Source organism: Vespa velutina, chromosome 8, assembly GCF_912470025.1.
Source record: "Vespa velutina chromosome 8, iVesVel2.1, whole genome shotgun sequence".
Classification (NCBI taxonomy): Eukaryota; Metazoa; Arthropoda; class Insecta; order Hymenoptera; family Vespidae; genus Vespa; species Vespa velutina.
In genome coordinates, this window is record NC_062195.1 from 7,073,857 (window position 1) to 7,094,201 (window position 20,345).

Here is a 20,345-nt window from a genome sequence, read left to right on the forward strand (position 1 = left end):
TACGTAGATACGAGTTAATCGCAATGCGGTAGAAAAGAATAAAAAAAAAAAAAAAAAAGAAAAAAAAGAAAAAAAAAAGAAGAACCCGTTTCATCAACGTCTCGCTTTAAAGAGTCCCATTGAGTATGAAAAAAGGGGAACACAGTGGAAATAAAAGAGATATTGTAGAAAGAAGGAAACGTGTAAAAGTGTGCGAAGTAATTATTAGTTACATACGTAACTCGTATGTAAGTACTTGTACTTCGCGTGTGCACGTTAGTAAGTATTATACGTGTCACTTGAGGGGTGTCAGTAACTAGTCGGTAATTGAAGAATACTTTTCCTAATTACACTTTTAATCATTAAAAGTTATCATTAAGTATATATACACACACACATACATATATATATATATAGTAAAATAAATGAAAATCCACTATTATAGAACATCGATTTCTTTCTCTCTTTCTCTCTATCTCTCTGTCTCTTTCTTTCTCATTCTCATTCTTCTTCTCATAAAATAATTATTTATTAAATAATATTTTAAAACAAAATTTTGCTTGGAGTTAAATTGTCCTTCTTATAATATAGCCATTAAGAGTTTAACAATGTTATCAAAAATATCATATACCTTCGATTAATTTTAATCTCATCTTTTCTTATCCATCAAAAACTAGATAATATCAAATATCATGGACATTGTTGGAAGGGTCGAGTCCGAGGACTCGATCACGAAACTTATTTCAATAAAGCAAATGGAATAGGCTACACTGAGAGGTGAATAGCACAGAGAAAGAGAGAGAGAGAAAGAGAGAGAGAGAACGAGAGAGAGAGAGAGAGAGAGAGAGAGAGAGAGAGAGAGAAAGAAAGAGAGAGAGAGAGGGATGAGATGTTAGAGTGGGAGGTTAGGGCTATGATGGAGCCGTCAGTACATCGTGATCCACGCATCATCAACATTGACGACCTCCGTCCGCTTTTTGGCCCGACCAAAGCGTTCTCCCTCTCTCTTCTCAGGGCCATTGCGCCAGTTTACGAGCCTGCGGGGATCTATCCTCTTCTTTTTCTTTCATTCTCCTCTCTGACTCTCTCACATTGCTGATAGTAGTAGTAGTAGCAGTAGTAGTAGTAGTAGTAGTATAGTAGTAGTAGTAGTAGTAGTAGTAGTAGTAGTAGTAGTAGTAGTAGTGATGATGTTGACGTGATAGCACACGTTACATCAATTCACGTATTCGGACTGGTATCTGTAGTAGTAGTCGAAATGTTTTCAGTAGCTCGTGACGTCACCGCCTAATTCACCCTTCACGCCTTGTTAGATCGTGCCAACGTACCGTTTTACGATTTCGTCGCGCGCGAACTGCCAATTGTTAATTAGCATTCTCCTGGAAGAAAATACGAAGCGAAGGTACGTTACAAAAGGGTGTTCGATACCAATAAAAGTCTTAGAACGTCGTAGAAAAAAGATTTATGTATTAGAATTGTTAGGTCGCGATTGGCACAGATAAGATCCTGTTTGTTATAGAATTTCTTTATGATGTTTGACATATGCAATAGGGCCAAATTTTTCATCGAAGGGTATGCTGAACTTTTAAGAAGATTCTGATTGCGCCATCTGTGAACTTTCTTATCAATTATAATCAGATATAATTATATAATTATCCAATACATATATATATATATATATATATATATATATTTATTTATTTACTTATTTATTTATTTATATATTTGTATATGAATATAATTATAATAAATTACATATATATATATATATATATATATATATATATATTTCTTTCTTCTTTCTTATTTTATTTTTTTATTTTCGCTTGCATCGTCCATTGTAATCTAATCTGATCTGATCTAATCTAATCTAATCTATTTCGTCGTAGCAAAAAAATTCGAACTAGTTTGAGTAACACGTTTAACAATTATTGGCCATATTAGAAGTTGATTATTATAAATCACAAAACGATTAGAGGAAGGAAGTAGGGATTAAACATAAAAGAAAAAAGAATAAAAAAATAAAAAATGGGACATTAAGAATGTCCAATTAATAATTCATAGACACAATTAAAAGCTTTGCAGGTGGTCGGAATAAAACGGCAAAACGGCATATGTTTGCTCCGGTGAATCATAATGAAATTAGCATAACTCTAACGCCGTACGCCAATCATTAGCATATTCGTGTCGATAGGCATATGTATGTACAATATATATACATATATATATATATATATATATATATATATCGTAAATACATAGATACATATGTACATACGTCGAGGGATCGTTTGCTCGTCGCTCGTCGTTGACGTTGTCGTCGTCGTCGTCATCATCATCATCATCATCATCCACTTCCGACATAAAACCGGAAAACGGTTTCTCCCAATATGGCGCATCATCGTAATTTTCTTTTCCTACCTAACGCGCACATGTGCGCATCGATCTTCCTCAGTTTTTCGAATTCATCGAAAGTCCTCCCTATCTTTCTAAGGTTCACCCTCACTTTTCAATAATTATAGCCGTGCGAGATGACTCCGCGAATATCGAGAACGGTATAATTATTAAAAAAAGAAAAGACAGAGAGAGAGAGAGAGAGAGAAAGAAGAATATTTAATTAGAGACAATTAAAACGATCGATCGAAGTCCAGTAAAAAAAAAAAGAAAAAAAAAAAAAAGAAAGAAAGAAAAAAAAAGGAGAAACAAAAAATAATAAAAACATATGTTGCGAAAGTGTGTTATTAGAAATAAGGAAAAAAAAAGAAAATGTCATCGACTTATTTCAATAAAGGACTATTTTTTCTTTCCTTCTTTCTCTTTTCTTTTTTTTTTTTTTTTTTTTTTTTTTTAAACCATGTTATTCTTTCTTTCTTTCTTTCTTTCTTTCTTTTTTTTCCTTTTTCTTTTTTTTTTTTTCTTTATTCTTTTTTAATGCAAGTTTTTCGAAAATTTTTCAAGTTCTCCAATAATCATCGAAACGGAGAAAGGAAAGGGAAAAAAACGGAAGTGAAATAACAATGGCGAGTATGGGATCCCGGATAGTCCTTGGATCCACATCGTATCGAATCGAAAAGGATTTAATTACCAAATCGTAGATAATAGCACGTCCGAGCGTTTCCGAACGTCGGCGTCCCGCGGGGCATATCCCTTTTCGGAATATAGGCTCAGGATCACAGGATCGGCATTGACAGTGTAGGTAGATAGATAGATAGAGAGAGAGAGAGAAAGAGAGAGAGAGAGAGGAAGAGAGAGAGAGAGACAGAGAATAAACGCATTTTCACGCTTCCGATTCGCTCTGAACGCGCAAATCTAGGCATATTCTGAATGCTGCAGTCTGCAGAATGTGCACCGGTTGTACGTGCTTGCAGGAGGAACTGCTTCTGTCATCGAACAAGAGAGATAGAGATAGAGATAGCTAGATAGATAGATAGATAGATAGAGAGAGAGAGAGAGAGAGAGAGGGAGAGAGAGAGAGTGATAACAAGTTAGTACGTACAGTTGAGTTGCTTTAATGAAACCAATAAACGTGAATTCAGGGAAATTCGTTAAAATTAATTGGACCCGAATAATTGATTAATTCGAAAGTAACGTTTATTATAACATTCGTGAGTTAAATCTCTAAAAATTAAGATCATCATATCGAAAATCTATTCGATCTTATCTATCGATCGTTCTTTGAAAAACGAATCGAAATAAATGTAAAATAAATCGTAACGCGTTCTAGACGATAATAAAAAAAAAAAAAAAAAAAAAAGAAAAAAAAAAGAAAAAGAAAAAAGAATTACCAAATAAACATATCGTTGGGAATAATATACTCGTCTTAGATATGCCGTTAGACTCATAAAATATTGTAAAAGATCGAAGCAAAGAGGAGGTATCGTTAGAGAGGAAACTCGCGCGGTAACGTTGCTGTTCAAGAATTATCGAGATAATGGCTTGCCAAAGGTATCCTACGATATATACAGGCATTAATCCGGCTCACGAGTAACTACGTTTCGCGCGATTTGCGTTTCGTAGCGAGCCAATGTACTATCTCATTCTCTCTCTTTCTCTCTCTCTCTCTCTCTCTCTCTCTCTCTCTCTCTCTCTCTCTCTCTCTCTCTTCGTATACATGTGACCAGAGTCGTAGGAAATTCGGTCGACACTGAAATATCGCATTTCCGGCTAAATCTGGCCGAATCTAATTTTACGGGACCCATGTGCATTAGCGGATTAATGCACTCTATTCCTAGTGGACCCAAGTGATGAGCTGTATTTGCATGGCATTATACTTGTGTGTATCTCTCTCTCTCTCTCTCTCTCTCTCTCTCTCTCTCTCTCTCTCTCTCTCTCTCTCTCTCTCTCTTTCTCTCACTCTCTCTCATTCTCATTCTCCCTCTCTCTCCCCCTCCTTTCCCCACCCAACCACCCCACCGCCCACCTAACCCACTCTCCTCCCACTTCGTCGACGCGCGGCATCGTATCCACCCCTTCAATCCCATCTCCAATTATACGTGTAGCACCACTATCGGTGCCCTCTTGCACAGGTGATAATCATATTACTATCCTATCAACGTTATTGCCATTCCTGGACGCATACCACGATAGCACTATTTGAAGTGCTTAGACCGACGGTGTCGATCGATCGACCTCAAAGAGGATCGAATTTACCCTTTGCCAATCTATCTCAGTCAGTCTCTCTCTCTCTCTCTCTCTCCCTCCCTCCCTTTCTCTTTCTCTTTCTCTCTATCTCTCCTTCTTACTTACCTAAGACGATCGAGAAGGGTTAAACGACGCGGAACCCGATCCGAAAGACGACAAGGAGCCCCGATAATGCATTCTCTTGTTCCTTATCTTTCGATTCTAGCTTGGTAGAAGCTAGAATATTCGTTGGACCGCGGCGAAAACAAGATAGAAATAAATATAAGGGGCTCAGCGAGAGTAGAGTTTTCAACTTCCGGGAAGTGGTGAACGTGTTAGTTGTGCTATCGGCTCTGCCGGAAGAGAAGTCGAAACGTTCGAACGTATTCGAAAGAGATAGTTCGTGTAAAAAGTTCATGTAATCTGGTCGCTTATTCTTGATGGAAAAAGGGGGGGAGGAGAGGAGAGAACGGGAAAGTAAATTACTTTTCGAACGAAACGAAGTCGTGAACTAAGTTTCACGTTGCTCTTATACTAGATGGTATAGCACGTTTAACGAGACTATAGTTCAGGAGATGTAAACAAAAAAAAATTGTATGTTATTGGGGACGTCATAGAATCAGGAATATATTTATAACACCTCGGTATTATTATTTACAGTTTACGAACGGAAACAATATAGCCTATGAAAATTTATTCTTGTATTTAACAATTGATTATCGTTCGCCAATCAGGAAAAAATAAAGATATTTTGAAAGTTCTATTCTTGAGTCGGCCGAGCTTTCAGTTGTACGAAATTTTCCATAAATTCTTTTGAAATATCCGAGAATAGACTTTCAATAATAATTTTTTCAAACTTTCATCACAACCGGCAAATGACTTCTTCTTACCAATATCAAAAAATTGAATGAAAAGTTAACGTGCTTGAAGAAACTTACTTTCTTCAACATTCAAGAAAACCGTCCGATCTACTTCGACACATAAGCATTTTAAAATCTAGTTCATTTTAAAACAGTAATTATTATATCTCACAATACAATTCACCATCTTAAATTCGTAACTCATTGAGATTATTAATTAAGGCATATTATAAGTAATCAATCTTTTTAATCTCCTGATAAAATACCCAATTTATTTTTAAAGCTCCTCTATCCCTTTCAATCTGAATGTTTGGTCTTACAAACCAAATATCAGATTTAATATCAAACCGCGCTGTTTATTTGATCCTTTTCTTTAAAGTTTTAAAATATTTTCATTTTTTGAATTTACATTCTTAACATACTAGTTTGTTCAATTACAACGAAGTCAATTAAAGTAGCATATATATATATATATATATCGATCATATTTATTTTGAAAAATTGGTATATGTCATGAAGGACTAAAACTTTTAACCAAATTTTTTTACAGAATTGTTTAGTATAAAAGAAATATCATGTGATGACAATTTTTTGTTTTGATCAAATATTGTATATATACAATATTTATACGAATATAAATAACACACTAAATATATATATATATATATATATACACAAATATATTATACATTATATTACATAGTGTTACATGAACTCACACCTCCATCAGCGTAGCCGTATAATCCGAAGACAACCCAATGGACTATGCCTCGCTCGGCACCTGTCTCGACAAATCCTTCAGCATCACCTCTGATAGTACAAACCCATCTGCCTGTCATCATTTCTGTAAATGATCTTCTGTCATCTTCCTCGATGAGATTATTATGGAGGAAATATGATCACATACGGTGACCATGCAAATGGTTTAGGTTCCTCCCTGGCATCAAAGAGAGCTTTTTCAGCATGACGAAGCTCAAACATGTCATGGTTCACGGTCTTCGTTTTATCTACAACCATCGATTTTAAATTATATATTATTGTAAAATATTATATCGTAATTTATATGATTAAATAATTATAACTAGTATATACAATGTATTTGTACTTGTAATTGTATAAGTATAATTGTACAAATTGAAATGAAAATAAATGTTTATGATGAATAAAAATTCAATGCGTTTTTTCTTGTATTCGACCATTACCACACCAAATATTTCCCATTTACTATATTAGTCTCTATAAAGTAAATATGTAATACAAAAATAAGCTCCAGAAACAAATTTTTTTAATTTCACAAAGATAAAATGTTCGTAAAGTACAATTTTCGGGAAAAATGTACGCTTTTCCCAGAATTTAAAATTCTTAACAAAGGCATATAATTTTAAGAGAAGCGTCATGACTTTGGTTCACGCACCATGTGATCCTGATACTAATCCTGATTTGCAGAAAAGATATTCTCTCTATCAATGGTTTGAATGTTCTAACAGGAGAGTATAACTTACCTGGAGGTGGCAAAATTTCGCGTGTCACCTCTTCGCGCATCATGTGATCCTGATACATATCCTGATTTGCAGGAAAAAATTTACGCGCTTCCAATAAATTGAATTTTTTAATAGGGGAGTATAACTTACCTGGAAGTGGCATGATTCCTTGTGCCACCTATGCGTGTATTATATAATCCTAATATAAATCTCAACTTGCGGGAAAAATGTACACTTTATCCACAATTTCAAATTGTAAGGACAATATTTCAGATAATGAAAGTAAGGACAGTAATTTTTACGTTAAATATTTTTATTTTCATTTTTTATTATGGATATAATAAATAGTAAATAAATTTTTATTTTGATATATAAATTGTATTAAGATATTATACAATATAATTCTGGTCTGAAGGAAGTACGAACTTTTTATTTCCCTTTTTCTTTTTAAATTTCTATCCTAAGTAAATTAAAATTATTTCGTAAGAAGTTCGGTCTTTGTTTACTATATGCAGCTTAACAGCTGACAACAGGATTATACTTTCTAAAAACTTATAATTTTATAATTTAATTTATAACGATATACAATATTAAATAATCATATGTAATATAAGGTTAAATTCGTCGCCACAAATGTAATCGAACTATGGAAAAATAAATATATAGTTTCACTTAAAAAAAAATGAATTTAACTTTAAAATTTTCCCCATCACTTGACCCGCAGAAAAAAAAATTGGCATCATATGGTGTATCCTTTGATGCCAAATAAATCTCTAAAAATATTTTTTTGGTAAATTCAGAATTTCACGAAATATTCCAATTTTTCGAGATGAACGAACAGCACACCCTATATATTTATATACATATATATATATATATACACATACATATATATATATATATACTATAAGAATATACGACAAATGATAAATATTCCAATTCATTATCCAATTTATTATATTAACTTATTCACACAATTTATTCTACAATATTTTGTTTCAAAAATATATATTCGCTTTTAAAACTTGCTTATATATTTTTTTTTTTTTTTTAATATAACGAAAAAAAGAAGTGTTCATGTGGAGATCACTTTTACAAAGCTTATATTAGAGAGCGATTGCTGTGTTTATACGACATAGAAGTACTCCCTTGCCAGTTACTGTGGAGAAAGTGGACATACAACCGATAACGATCTGTCCCAAAGCGGGTAATCGCTGTTTGGAAGACTAACAAACTTAGCAAGGGATAATGTAGTATAACGAAATACATATTTACTTGGATGCGCATTTAGGACTTGTATCAAAGGGAATCGAACAAATAAAGAAAAAAAGTGCATCGCTAAGTTAATCAACTCACGTTCGAAAGCAAATCAAACTATGATGGATAAGAATAAATTTATAATGGTTTAGAAAATGAATCGCTATAAATTACGCTAAATTTCTTTTGATGAATAGGGATAAATTTAAAAAAAAAATCATACAGGTAAGACGAATTTTGTAGTTTTTTATTTTTTTTTTTTTTTTTTTTTTTTTTTTTTTTTTCACTTTTTTCCCTCCCGCCCTCGAAATTATGTAAACCTATATAATCTAGAATTTTTCAAGGAAACTTTAGATCTAGTATAAAATATTTCATAAAGAATGTATGGAGTATAATCTTATGTACAATTTAATTCGTAGAAATATATAAAAGATGCGTTTTAATCAAATGTTTAAATTTAAGTCAAAGTTTTCAATGAGAAAAACATATATTTTCAATTATTTGATTCGTTAATAAAAAATAGTCAACGTAGAAAAGACTCGTGCCTACGCTTATGTAACCCTTCATACTTTTCTGCAATACGGAAAGAGACGAGTCAAGGTACTTACACGCAATATGCAAATCCAAAGAAGATAAGTGCATCTAGTCTGATCAGCGAGTTCGTAATTTACACAACGCGCCGGGTGTGCTTCTAATGAGATTTTTTTTTCTTCTTTTTTTTTTTACAACAAAGTGATTAAAGGGGAAAACGAACGTATCAGTATAATTGTTCGTATTAGCTGTGACGCGTTGCACGGGATATCGAACACATACGAAAGTTATGATATGTATGTGTATAAAAGTAAGTGTGTTGTATGCGCATATCGAAGAAGATGATCGATTCGTTGTGTAAAACAAGTTCATAGTTTATATTATTAAAGACGATGACGATATCGTGTTAAACCTAAAAAATTATATATATTAACATCAACGATGTTTGTCAATCAATGTTTGTCAACGATATTTGGCAACGAACTTCCGTCTATACCTTATCTATCATATAGCAATAATTTAATTCGAAGATAAAATGTGTGATTAATCATTGCCAATCGATAATATATAATAATAGTAGAAGATTCGAGAATATTGGAATTACGAAAGCATACGCATATGTACAGATACCAAGAACTAGAGATATACAGAGATAAGGAGAAAGAGAAAGAGAAAGAGAAAGAGAAAGAGAGAGAGAAAGAGGGAAAGATCTTCGAATAACGAGAACGTGTCACGAAAGCGATATAAATTTTGATAGAGTGTGCACTAACATTCGCGTGTATGTATATATATATATATATATATATAGTAAAGCAACGTGACACACACACACACACACACACACATACATATGTATATAGTAAAGACACGCGACAAATTAGTCATGGAAATAAACGATGTTCCGATGGTTAATAATATAGATCGGTATGAGCGACGTTGCTCAAAGTTAATCAAATTTTCATCGATTGTTTCCATGATCGTATGATCGGATCGTAACACCATAGAAAATTCCTAAATACATTGTACACCTGCGTCGAATTGACAATGAAAGGACCGAGAGAAACGTTATCATAATAATATCACCGACAACGACCGAGTTTCACACGTAAAATCGATATCAACAAGGTTAATATTTATTTTCGTTTATTTAAAATCACACCACTGCGATCTGAATTTCATAAATCATAAACAATCATAAAACTTATCTCGCTTTGTTGACTTGATATGAACGTGTTTCTATACGTTATTCTATAACTCGAAATGTTTGCCGGTTGTTTAATAAATGTTCGCGGCCGACAGTGGTCGGACTAGAGAAACTTTTTTCATTTTTCCGGATGAACCATAGTTGCCTAGCGAGATGCGGAGCTTTGAAAAGCGGATAGTATATGCATTATTTCCCCCTGGATAATGCCTCTAAATTGGTGTGCAGGAAACAATGCGGCATGTGTGTTCATTGCTTTTCCGAAATCAATGGCCGATGGTTACGGTCAAATGAAGGATAAAATCGTACGCCCGACAAACTAATCGCCAATTGTTCGATCCGTCCAAAACCTTTAATACACATATGTGTGTGTGTATATATACAGGGTGTTCAAAAAGCATGGGACCAAACATATATTACGTATCACTAAGATACAATATATTATATACAAACTTATACTACGTATAAATGATTGAAAAAGGTTCATATAAACTTACCTTCAAAAATGTTTTATTGAAAAGATATATGCTTTTAAATATATGTATGATTTATTTACATTCTTCGAATTAATAATTTCCCAATAGTCAGTTGAGTTCCTAGATCACCTGACTTAACGTCTTTGGACTTTTATTTATGGGGTCACGCAAAAGAGTTGATTTAAAAAAAGACGATAGAAACAGAAGACGAACTTTGCTAATGTATTCAAAATGCATTTACTATTATTTCCAATACAATTGGAATATTTGAATATTTGAATTTGGCAATCACTGATTCGCCTACATTCTTGTAATTACCTGTAATAAATAACATCTTATCTGTATATATTAATATACTGTATATATTAATATACTGTATATATTAAATCTGTATATATTAATTATCTGTATATATTAATTATCTGTATATATATATATACACACACACACATATGCGCACACACACACGCACACACGTACACATACATACATACATACATACACATTTTTTTTTTGTTCCACACATTGTTATTTGATAATCTTATCATTGTAATGAAAATTAAACGTTTTTAGAATTATTATTATATTTTATATAGATAAAATATACTGTTGTAAATGTGTTCTCTATATATCTGTATGACTCATAGACAACTTACAATCTAGTCAATGCAATTTACAATCTAGAATAAAGAGATTAAAAGAGCTGATAAAAACATAAACAGTCACTTTTGCGATATCCGTTCTCAACTTTGCGTATTAATAATATAGATACTTTTAAAACGATACTTTTGAATTTGATTTTATTTGATCATTCTAAGATTTTTATTTTAATCGATTTTTCTTCCTATTTTTCTTCCCTTCATTCGTATGATCTAATATGTATATTTACCTATTTAAAGAACGTGTTCTCATATCTGCGATGGTGGTGTAATGGTTAGCATAGTTGCCTTCCAAGCAGTTGATCCGGGTTCGATTCCCGGCCATCGCAGATGCATATATTTTTTTTTCCTCTTACTTTTTTCCTATATTTGAGACATTTACGAAATATTTATAATACCAAATAATTCCAATTACCAATTGCGATGGTGGTGTAATGGTTAGCATAGTTGCCTTCCAAGCAGTTGATCCGGGTTCGATTCCCGGCCATCGCAGAATTTTTTTTATCAATATATTTTGTAAATATTTTTTATTTCTAAAAATAAATCATAGAAATAAGTATTTTCTTTCCATTTCTCTTTGATTTTAATAAAAATTCTTTTATGAAAAAGATATATCATTTTTATAACATTTTCATGGCTGCATTGCATAGTAACATCTCAAAAATATTTTCCATGTCGTTACTTTCTTTAAAGAAATATCGATTTAAAAGAAAATGTTTGTGTGTATGTTATATATAGTTCTGTATACATGTTATAATTTAAATGTGAATGCATACAATGCATAATTTTTGTTCTTCTTCGAATTTTTTTTCATTTTCGAATAATAATAATAATGTTGCGAATATATATCAAATAAATTTTACGTTTTAATTATATTATATGTCTGATATTGTTTTTTATCAAATATAATAACATTCATTTATTTAATGATTATATTTAATTAGTGTAAACAAAAAAACAAATATTAACACTTTATCGACCGGTCGTGGTTGAGGCTGTCACTCATTAAGGACCGGCTTAGTTGCGTGCACATTTGTTCCCAGTACCGGCAAAATTTTCGCTATTCATTTTGTGCTTATTGCTTTTGTACTTATCATTCATCTGGACGATCTTTATCCATTGTAATCGGTAAAAAATAAAAATATTATAATTCGTAAGAATATGGAAAGATTAATATACGGCTACTAACAAAATAGTAAATCCCACTGGACGAAACCCGTCGATAGCTAAAAACCGATTAATAGGTCAATAAAATGTTAATAATCGAACCTGAGCCTCCTAGTCACTTTCTTTTCTTTTTCTCTTTAATGTTCTATTTCTTATCTTAGTGTTTTACAATTTAATATAATTATTATAGAAACTTTAAAAATTATATTTTTGTTATAATAATATTTTTTTTTAAATATACATTTAATAGATTTATAAATAATGTGACTCGTACGAAATATCATGATCATAAAGTTATTAAGTATATTGAAAATAATATTTATTTTTCCGCCATATTGATTTGTATGAGTCAATTGAAACAAAAAATACATCTTTTTGTGATGGGCCAAAATATGACGGAATCTCTAATAAATTCGTTTTACGAAATCATCATAACGGGATATTCTCAGGGACGAATAAAATATGAGATATCCCTCTTCACTCATCATAGAATAATCTATATCAGATACGTGAACGATACATTTTTTCTTCTTTCGTTAAAATGAAATTTAACTATTTATTTTATATTGCTATTTAAAATGTATATTTGTTTACATTTTTGTTTTTACATACATAGAAAAAAAAGAAAGAAGAATTTATCTTAGAGCCCTTGGAAACAATCGATGGCGCGAATCTTACGATAGTTTTAAACCAATCAGATGCAACTTTATTTAGACGAAACATGGCAACACTGAACAGGTTCCTACGTGCAGATTCCATTTGTGATTCCCAGTAGCGTTCATCCAATGAGCGGTGTAGTAGTTTTGTGAGCTTGTGAACAAAGACTGTGATAAATTCGATAAAATTGTAGACAAGTGCTCACAAAGGGAAAAGTATGTGAGATATGTTATTTCTCTTTTTCATTTTCTTCATTTTCATTTCCTGGTTTAAATATTTTCCTTATAATTGATACTAATATTATATTATTTTTATTAATTATTGTACGCTTATGAAAAGTTTTATTGTGCGTATTGTGAACAATTTTTTTGTTCTTTAATTTAATTGTATTTTTTGTCACTCATATTTTTAGAGACCAAGGAATACATTACAATATTATATACAGTTGAATATTTAAAAATAAATATATTTTAAAATGAATAAATTGCATCAACATATTTTAATACAATTACGAGATAAAATAGTGGATGATATGGATGTACGTAATGGAATAGTATCTGTATTAGCAAATAACTATATTTTAAAAGCAGAAGATGTGAAATTCATTGAATCTGATAAAGATCTTAGAAATATGGCAAAACGTTTATTAGATATCCTTCCAACGTAAGTTTTATTGTTATATTTAAAATTTCTTCTTTTTTTTCCCCCTTCTTTTTGCTAATTTTAACATCATACAATTTTTATTTATAAGACGGGGACCAAATGCATTTAATGCTTTCCGTGAATCTTTAAAGCATCATTATAGATGGCTCAGCGATGGTATGGATGAATTAGAATCAAAAAAGACTGGTAGGAATTCTGTTGAATCTCCAATTCTTCCACCTATATCATCGTTAACAGTTGTTAGAGATGGAAAGGTATGTTGAAAATAGTTATAAAAAAGTTTACAATTTATTATATTAATATATTATTTTAATCATTTTCTGATCATGCTTACTTCATTTCATTTTAATATCAAACACTTTGGAAACATTTATGTAAGTTTAATTATTGATTAATGTAAATTCTTTAATATTTAAAAATATCATATTATATAGTGTCAATAATTAGTAATCTTTAATGTCAAAAAATCTTATACAGATGAAAAAGTTAACAGAAGAATTAAAGAAATTAAAACCAAATGAATATCTCATTCTACATGGAATGAAAGGATTTGGTAAATCATGTTTAACAGCTAGTACTTTAAATGACACAGAACTAGCAGAAGATTTGTTTCATGTAAGAAGATTATCAATCCAATAAATTATTTCAAATAAATAAATAAAAATTTTTAAGATTTTTATATAAGATGATTTTTGTTTTTAGAATAAAATTTATTGGCTTAAATTTGGACATGATAAAAGATGCAAATATAAACATGACGATAAATATGGATACGAACAGTTTATAAATGAAGAAATAACGAAACAATTAAATGGACTTTATCATCGTATAAGAAATCCTGAATCATTAACTGAATCATTAGACAGTGAACTTTTTAAAGTCTTTTTATCAAATCATTTTAATAAGAAAGAAAACCATAATGCTTTATTGGTGTTAGAAGATGTTTATGATAAGAATATTCTGAATGCATTTGATTTTAAATGCAAAACTCTTGTAATTACTACTGATCTAGATGTTTTGGATGAAAGAAGAGGAATTATAATAAAAGTAATATAATATTATATTAATGTAATAAAAGATTAAAATTGCCTTAAGACAATTTTACAATATTTATAATATATGTTTTACAATATTTCCTTTCATATTTACTTTTAGATGAATGATGGTTTTACGGAAGCAGAAACTTTAGGTTTATTTGCTAAAGTATTAGATACTGATATAGATAAACTTCCTGTAGAAGCACAGTTAATTCATAAAGAGTGCAAAGGTATGCCATTACTTATAGCTATGTTTTCTGCTCATTTTGAAGAATTTAAAAATGATATGAAAATACATGATGATAGATGGAAATATTATCTAAACTGTATACAAAATAAAGATACGAATAATATGTAAGTATTTTGATTAGAAAGCAACAGAAATAGAATAAAATTCCAAAGATATTTTTTGCTAAATATAGTTTTTTTGTTAAGGGTAATGACGAAGTTCTTGGAAAAGCAAGAAGCTGTATTTAACATGTTTATCGAACGTTTACCGTTAAATTTAAAAACCTGTTATGAACAGTTAGCAATTTTTAGTGAAGATGTGAATATAACACCAAAGGTAAAACAATGAATCTTTTACAACAATATTATTATAACATGAAATACAATTATGTAATTAATGTATTTGTATTTTCTTTTTTATAATAGACTTTAGAAGTTCTTTGGTCATGTAATGTATTCGAAGTTGGAGAAATAATGTTAGAATTTTGCCATAAATCCCTTGCAGTTATGAAATGGAATGATAACTTAAACTACTATATATATGGAGTACATGATCTCTTATTGTGCCACTTAAAAAGAAAATTAGGGAAAGAGGAACTTACAAAAATGCACGAATGCTTTATTGAAAAGTATCGTAAAAATTGCAATAATGATTTCTCTAAACTGCCAAATGATAATTACAGTTACTCCTACATTGGTCATCATTTAGATCTCGCTAATTTGCATAAAGAATTTCCCATACTCTATTTAGACTTCAATTTTCTTGAAGCAAAGATAAATCACACAGGTTTATGTGATTTATTAATTGATTTTAACAAATATAGAAAATATATAACATATTATAATAATGAAAGTTATAATACAAAGGTGAAAGACATAGAACAATTTTTACAAGAACAAGCTAGTAATATATCCAAACACAGAAGAAAGAAATGTTTAGACTTGGTACAGATTGCCATGAATTATTCCCATCCTGGTTATGTGATGGAAACTGCAAAAAATTTAGTTAAGGAAAGAATCAATAATTTATACTTATCTCACAGTACGAAATTGCAACAAACTAATATAACACAAAGTGAAGAAGTTTATATAGATACATATACAACGTGTTTTACTGATGACCCAGAAGTAATTTTAATTGGAAATAAAACTGGTGAAATAATACAATGGAATTCTGAACATAAGCAACAAATAATATATAAAGTATATGAAAAGGACAGTGTAATCGAAAAGATAGTAGTCTCTGGAGATGGAAAACTCTTTTTAACTTTATGTAAAGGTGTTGTCGAACTTTTTACGTTACATAATTATTTTAATAAAAGGGATAAAAATGCCCAAAATCCAAAACAGAAGCAAATATTTTGGAAAAATATTTATGCAAACGATGGACACAATAGTATAAAAAGATTGTCAATAGAAGATGAGATTATATCGGATGTTACATTCGGACATGACGATGAACGTATTGCTGCATGCACTAATAAAGGAACAATTCAGGTATATGATTTAATAATTATATTATCTGTAATATTGAGAATAATTCTTTTTATTTATATTATACTTTTACAGGTTTGGGATAAAGCTGGAAATGTTCTAACATCTGCTAAACACAACAACAAGTAAGTAATACATTATATGCTTATATATAAATAATTTTCTTTTATAATATAAATCACACTTACTAATTTTTAAAATAAAATTTACTTACAGTTACCTCAGATACATCACATTTACAACAAAAAGTTCTCTGTTGCATACAATGGATTTATCGTGTGGTTTTCTTGTAACTTATAGAAAAGATAATAATGAATACACTTATAGTTCACAATATAATCCACTACTATTAAAACAAAAGGTCATCTTTTTTCACAACGTTCCTGAACATGACAATTCATTAATTATTGTTACTGAAAAGAAAGCCATTCATATAAAGTGGTTTTGTCCGCCTACTGATTACATACGTAATTATGAAAAACAGAAAAAGGCAGAAAATGATAAAACAATCTATGTCTGTGCTTCCATAACATATGATGGCCTTTATTTAGTGTTAGCTGATTCGGAAGGACTCGTGAATGTATGGAAATTAGATGGTGGATTTCATCCTATCACGGCATATAAAAGCCGTGTGACATCTTTAGATACATATTGGTTAAAGGATGAAGGTTATCATTATGTAAGTAATAATATTTATTTAATAAATCAAAAACATTTTGAAAGAATAAGAAATGTTTATAATAATTCAAGATATAATATGTATATTTAATATATATTATCTATTTAAATATATTTTTGTCTAGATTTGCGGTAATGAAAACAATTTATTGCATAAATGGAAGTTACCCATTGATGAAGCATCCACTGAAGTCAGGTATAAGAAGACTTATTCTGTAAAAACATATTTTCAGCTTATATTATTTATTATTATCTTATTAAATTTAAACAGTGACTAATTATTTATTGTCTCAATATTCCATTTAGAAATCTTCTATTTGATGCTCTTGTACAATCATTTGGAAAAGAGGATGTAATTGCAAAAACGACACATACAAATTCAGTTGTAATATTATTTGGCAATAAAATAATAGCAGAATCCAATCCTATTGATGGGGATATAATAAGTTTAAAACTTTCTCCTAATGGTAAAAAACTTGTTTATATAACGGATAAAGGTATGGTCACATTATTTGATGTAGAAAGTAAGACAACTACCAATATATTGAAGTTAAATGAAAGTGCAAAGTTTATAAAATTTATAAGAATTGAAAATGATGAGGTTATCATATGCAGAGAGACAAGTGATACTTTGAGGGTAAGTGTATTTAAATATGTCCACAATTTGAATTAATTCTTCTACTAAATAATATCTTTTTATTAATAGATTTGGAAGAATAATAAAATAGCATATTTGATAGAAAATGCAGGATGTATTATTTCAATTCATGAAGTTCATAATGAATATATTATAACAGTAACACAAAATGGTGTTATAATTCTTTACAATATTAGTGGCACCAAATGGACAATAATAAGTAAAGCAACGGTTGATAATAAAAATGTAAACATCTATTTTAGTTGCTTTAGTTGTAGAAAACAATTTTTAGCTTTGTTAAGTGAAAGCCAACACTTATTTTTATATAATCTGCAAGAAGACGATATTGTAACACCTCCATGCATAAAAATAGAATTATACCATAAAGAATTGTTTAGGGATAAACCAACGTACTGTGATATCTCACAAGATCAAAAATATTTGGCAATCGGATTTAAATCTGGAAATATTACAGTAAGTCTAAATATTGATAAATATGTATAAAATATATTTTATAAATTACCGTATTTTTTCTTCTATAAGAAATATAAAAATTGTATATATTTCTAGATAATCGATATAGAAGAAAAAAAGATTATGCGAACACTCTATTTTCATACTAGTGCTATTACTCAATTAAATTGGGGTCCAGTCACTGCAGAAGTTCCTCTGTTATTATCAGTAAATGTAGATGAATTAGCTTGGTGGAACGTTCAACTAAACAATCACGGTATACAAAAACAACGTCGAAGTCGTAAAGGAATTCTCCACAGCATCAGTACACCTTCTATTAGTACAGATTCCAATTTCTTATTACCTGAATGCTTCAGTACGGATACATGCATTCCATCGTCAAATTCATCAATTGAAATATTTCAAAAAAATGAAGATTCCAATCAAATTGGTAATACATCTTCATATTGGAAATATAAAGTAGGAAGAGATGGTAAAAAGTCAGAATTATTGCGCGCTCTTGAATTACCACCAAGTTGTATTCCAAAAGTAAGTATATCTGAAGACTTTAGTAAATTTGTTACAGTGGACATCTATGGGTCTGTGAGTACATTCGAACTATTTGCTTATTCTTAGTATATCATAGAGCAATGATATAAATTTGTTACATACAGTAGTGCAATGTTGCATTTACATATCATTTTATAATAATGATAGGTGCTGTTAATATTTGAAAACATTAATGAGTTTAATTATAGCTAGGGAATAATATAAAGTTATTATTTCATTAATGAAATAATTGCTCTCTTTCTCTTTCAAAATTTTTGAAAATTTTAAATATTAAGATAGTTTAGATGAACAGCATTTCAATATTTGCGTTTACGAGAATAATTCTGTATTAACTTGCATTTATTACCATGTAAGTTTCTAACAAAAAAACTTTAATACAAACTTGTATTACTTATAAGAAGGTTAACGTCATTGCCAACTGCATTTAACTTATTATAAGGAAAGAAAAAAAAAACAATTCCTATTTTGTATTAGAGAAATAAGAATTTTCATTATCACTTAGTCCTATTATAAATATGTGATGTATAGAGTGAGACACAAGAATCTAAAGATTTTTTTAATGAAATAATGCCTTAAGTTTTGAATCCTTTATTTATTCTTTTTATGTTAATAGAAAATAATTGTAATATAATTCAATTTTTTAATTTTAATAATTCTACTTATCATCTTAAATATTGATGGGTCATAGAGAACAATACAATTTTGTTAAGATAATCCAATAACGTTAAATCGGGCAAACGAGCAGGATATAAAAGATTACCGTAACAATCATTGTTGCCCTTGTTATATGGAAAACAAAGACTTTTATCAAAACAAAAATAACAATATTAAGTCTCTATAAAACATTTAAAAATCGTTAGGTTCTTGTATTCCACTCTGTATATATTAGTATTTTAAAAAATATTTAACACATGAAATGTGTTTTATACGTACAGTTTTGTACTTATCTTTGCATATTCAATGTGTAAAATTTATTTATTATTCTAACTATATGTGTTCTATTTCTCTATTATTTCCAGTATTGCAATATTATTATATTAATACTTTTGTTCCGGAACATTATTCTATATATTAAAAGATTACCTATTACTATTAATATTTTATGAATTTGAACAAATATACATATATATATATATATACATACATATTTGTATATATATATACAGATACTCATTATATATATATATATATATATATATATATATATATATATATATATATATATCTGTATATATATGTGTATATATTTACACATATATATATACAGAATACATATATATATATATATATATGTGTATCTGTATATGTATATGTGTGTATATATACACACACACATATATATATATATATACATATATATGTATATATATTAACATATTTTTTATATTTTATTATGAAATTTATGTTACCATAAATGGACCAAATTTCTTCGAATAGCTCTATATATATTTAAGAAATTTGTCCTTTTTATAAACTATTACCTTATTTCTATAAATAATTATTAATAATAATTATATATTATTTTATTATTATGATATTCGAGATTGATAGATCAATTTTTACCTATTTTCAAATATTGCATATATTGGGTTGATGAATAATTAATTAATTTACTAAAAATAGCGAATACAATTTTTCTTTAATTTTTATATAAACAGTGAGACAAACTTTTATATCAACCCAATACTATATAAAAA

At 29.5% G+C, this 20,345-nt stretch overlaps 1 protein-coding gene and 2 non-coding genes across 5 annotated transcripts; all 3 read left to right on the plus strand.

Annotated features, from left to right (window-relative positions):
* The first annotated feature begins 11,321 nt into the window (after positions 1–11,321).
* Positions 11,322–11,393, plus strand: Trnag-ucc. Its single transcript has one exon. It is a non-coding gene; the product is annotated as a tRNA-Gly (tRNA).
* Positions 11,394–11,484: 91 nt separating this feature from the next.
* Trnag-ucc lies at positions 11,485–11,556 on the plus strand. Its single transcript has one exon. It is a non-coding gene; the product is annotated as a tRNA-Gly (tRNA).
* A 1,442-nt stretch (positions 11,557–12,998) lies between these two features.
* Positions 12,999–19,737, plus strand: LOC124951049 (apoptotic protease-activating factor 1). 3 transcript variants are annotated; one of them, XM_047498781.1, is made up of 14 exons: positions 12,999–13,103; positions 13,301–13,551; positions 13,640–13,805; positions 14,029–14,166; positions 14,254–14,598; positions 14,707–14,942; positions 15,024–15,153; positions 15,243–16,313; positions 16,386–16,435; positions 16,527–16,989; positions 17,114–17,184; positions 17,295–17,625; positions 17,695–18,099; positions 18,196–19,737. In XM_047498781.1, the coding sequence occupies exons 2-14, from the start codon at positions 13,364–13,366 to the stop codon at positions 18,712–18,714; spliced, it is 4,113 nt and encodes a 1,370-aa protein (XP_047354737.1). In that variant the 5' UTR covers positions 12,999–13,103; positions 13,301–13,363; the 3' UTR covers positions 18,715–19,737. The 3 variants fall into 3 exon arrangements, with proteins under 3 accessions (XP_047354737.1, XP_047354738.1, XP_047354740.1); XM_047498782.1 differs by having other exon boundaries at positions 14,038–14,166; XM_047498784.1 differs by lacking the exons at positions 14,029–14,166; positions 14,254–14,598.
* The last annotated feature ends 608 nt before the right edge of the window (positions 19,738–20,345 follow it).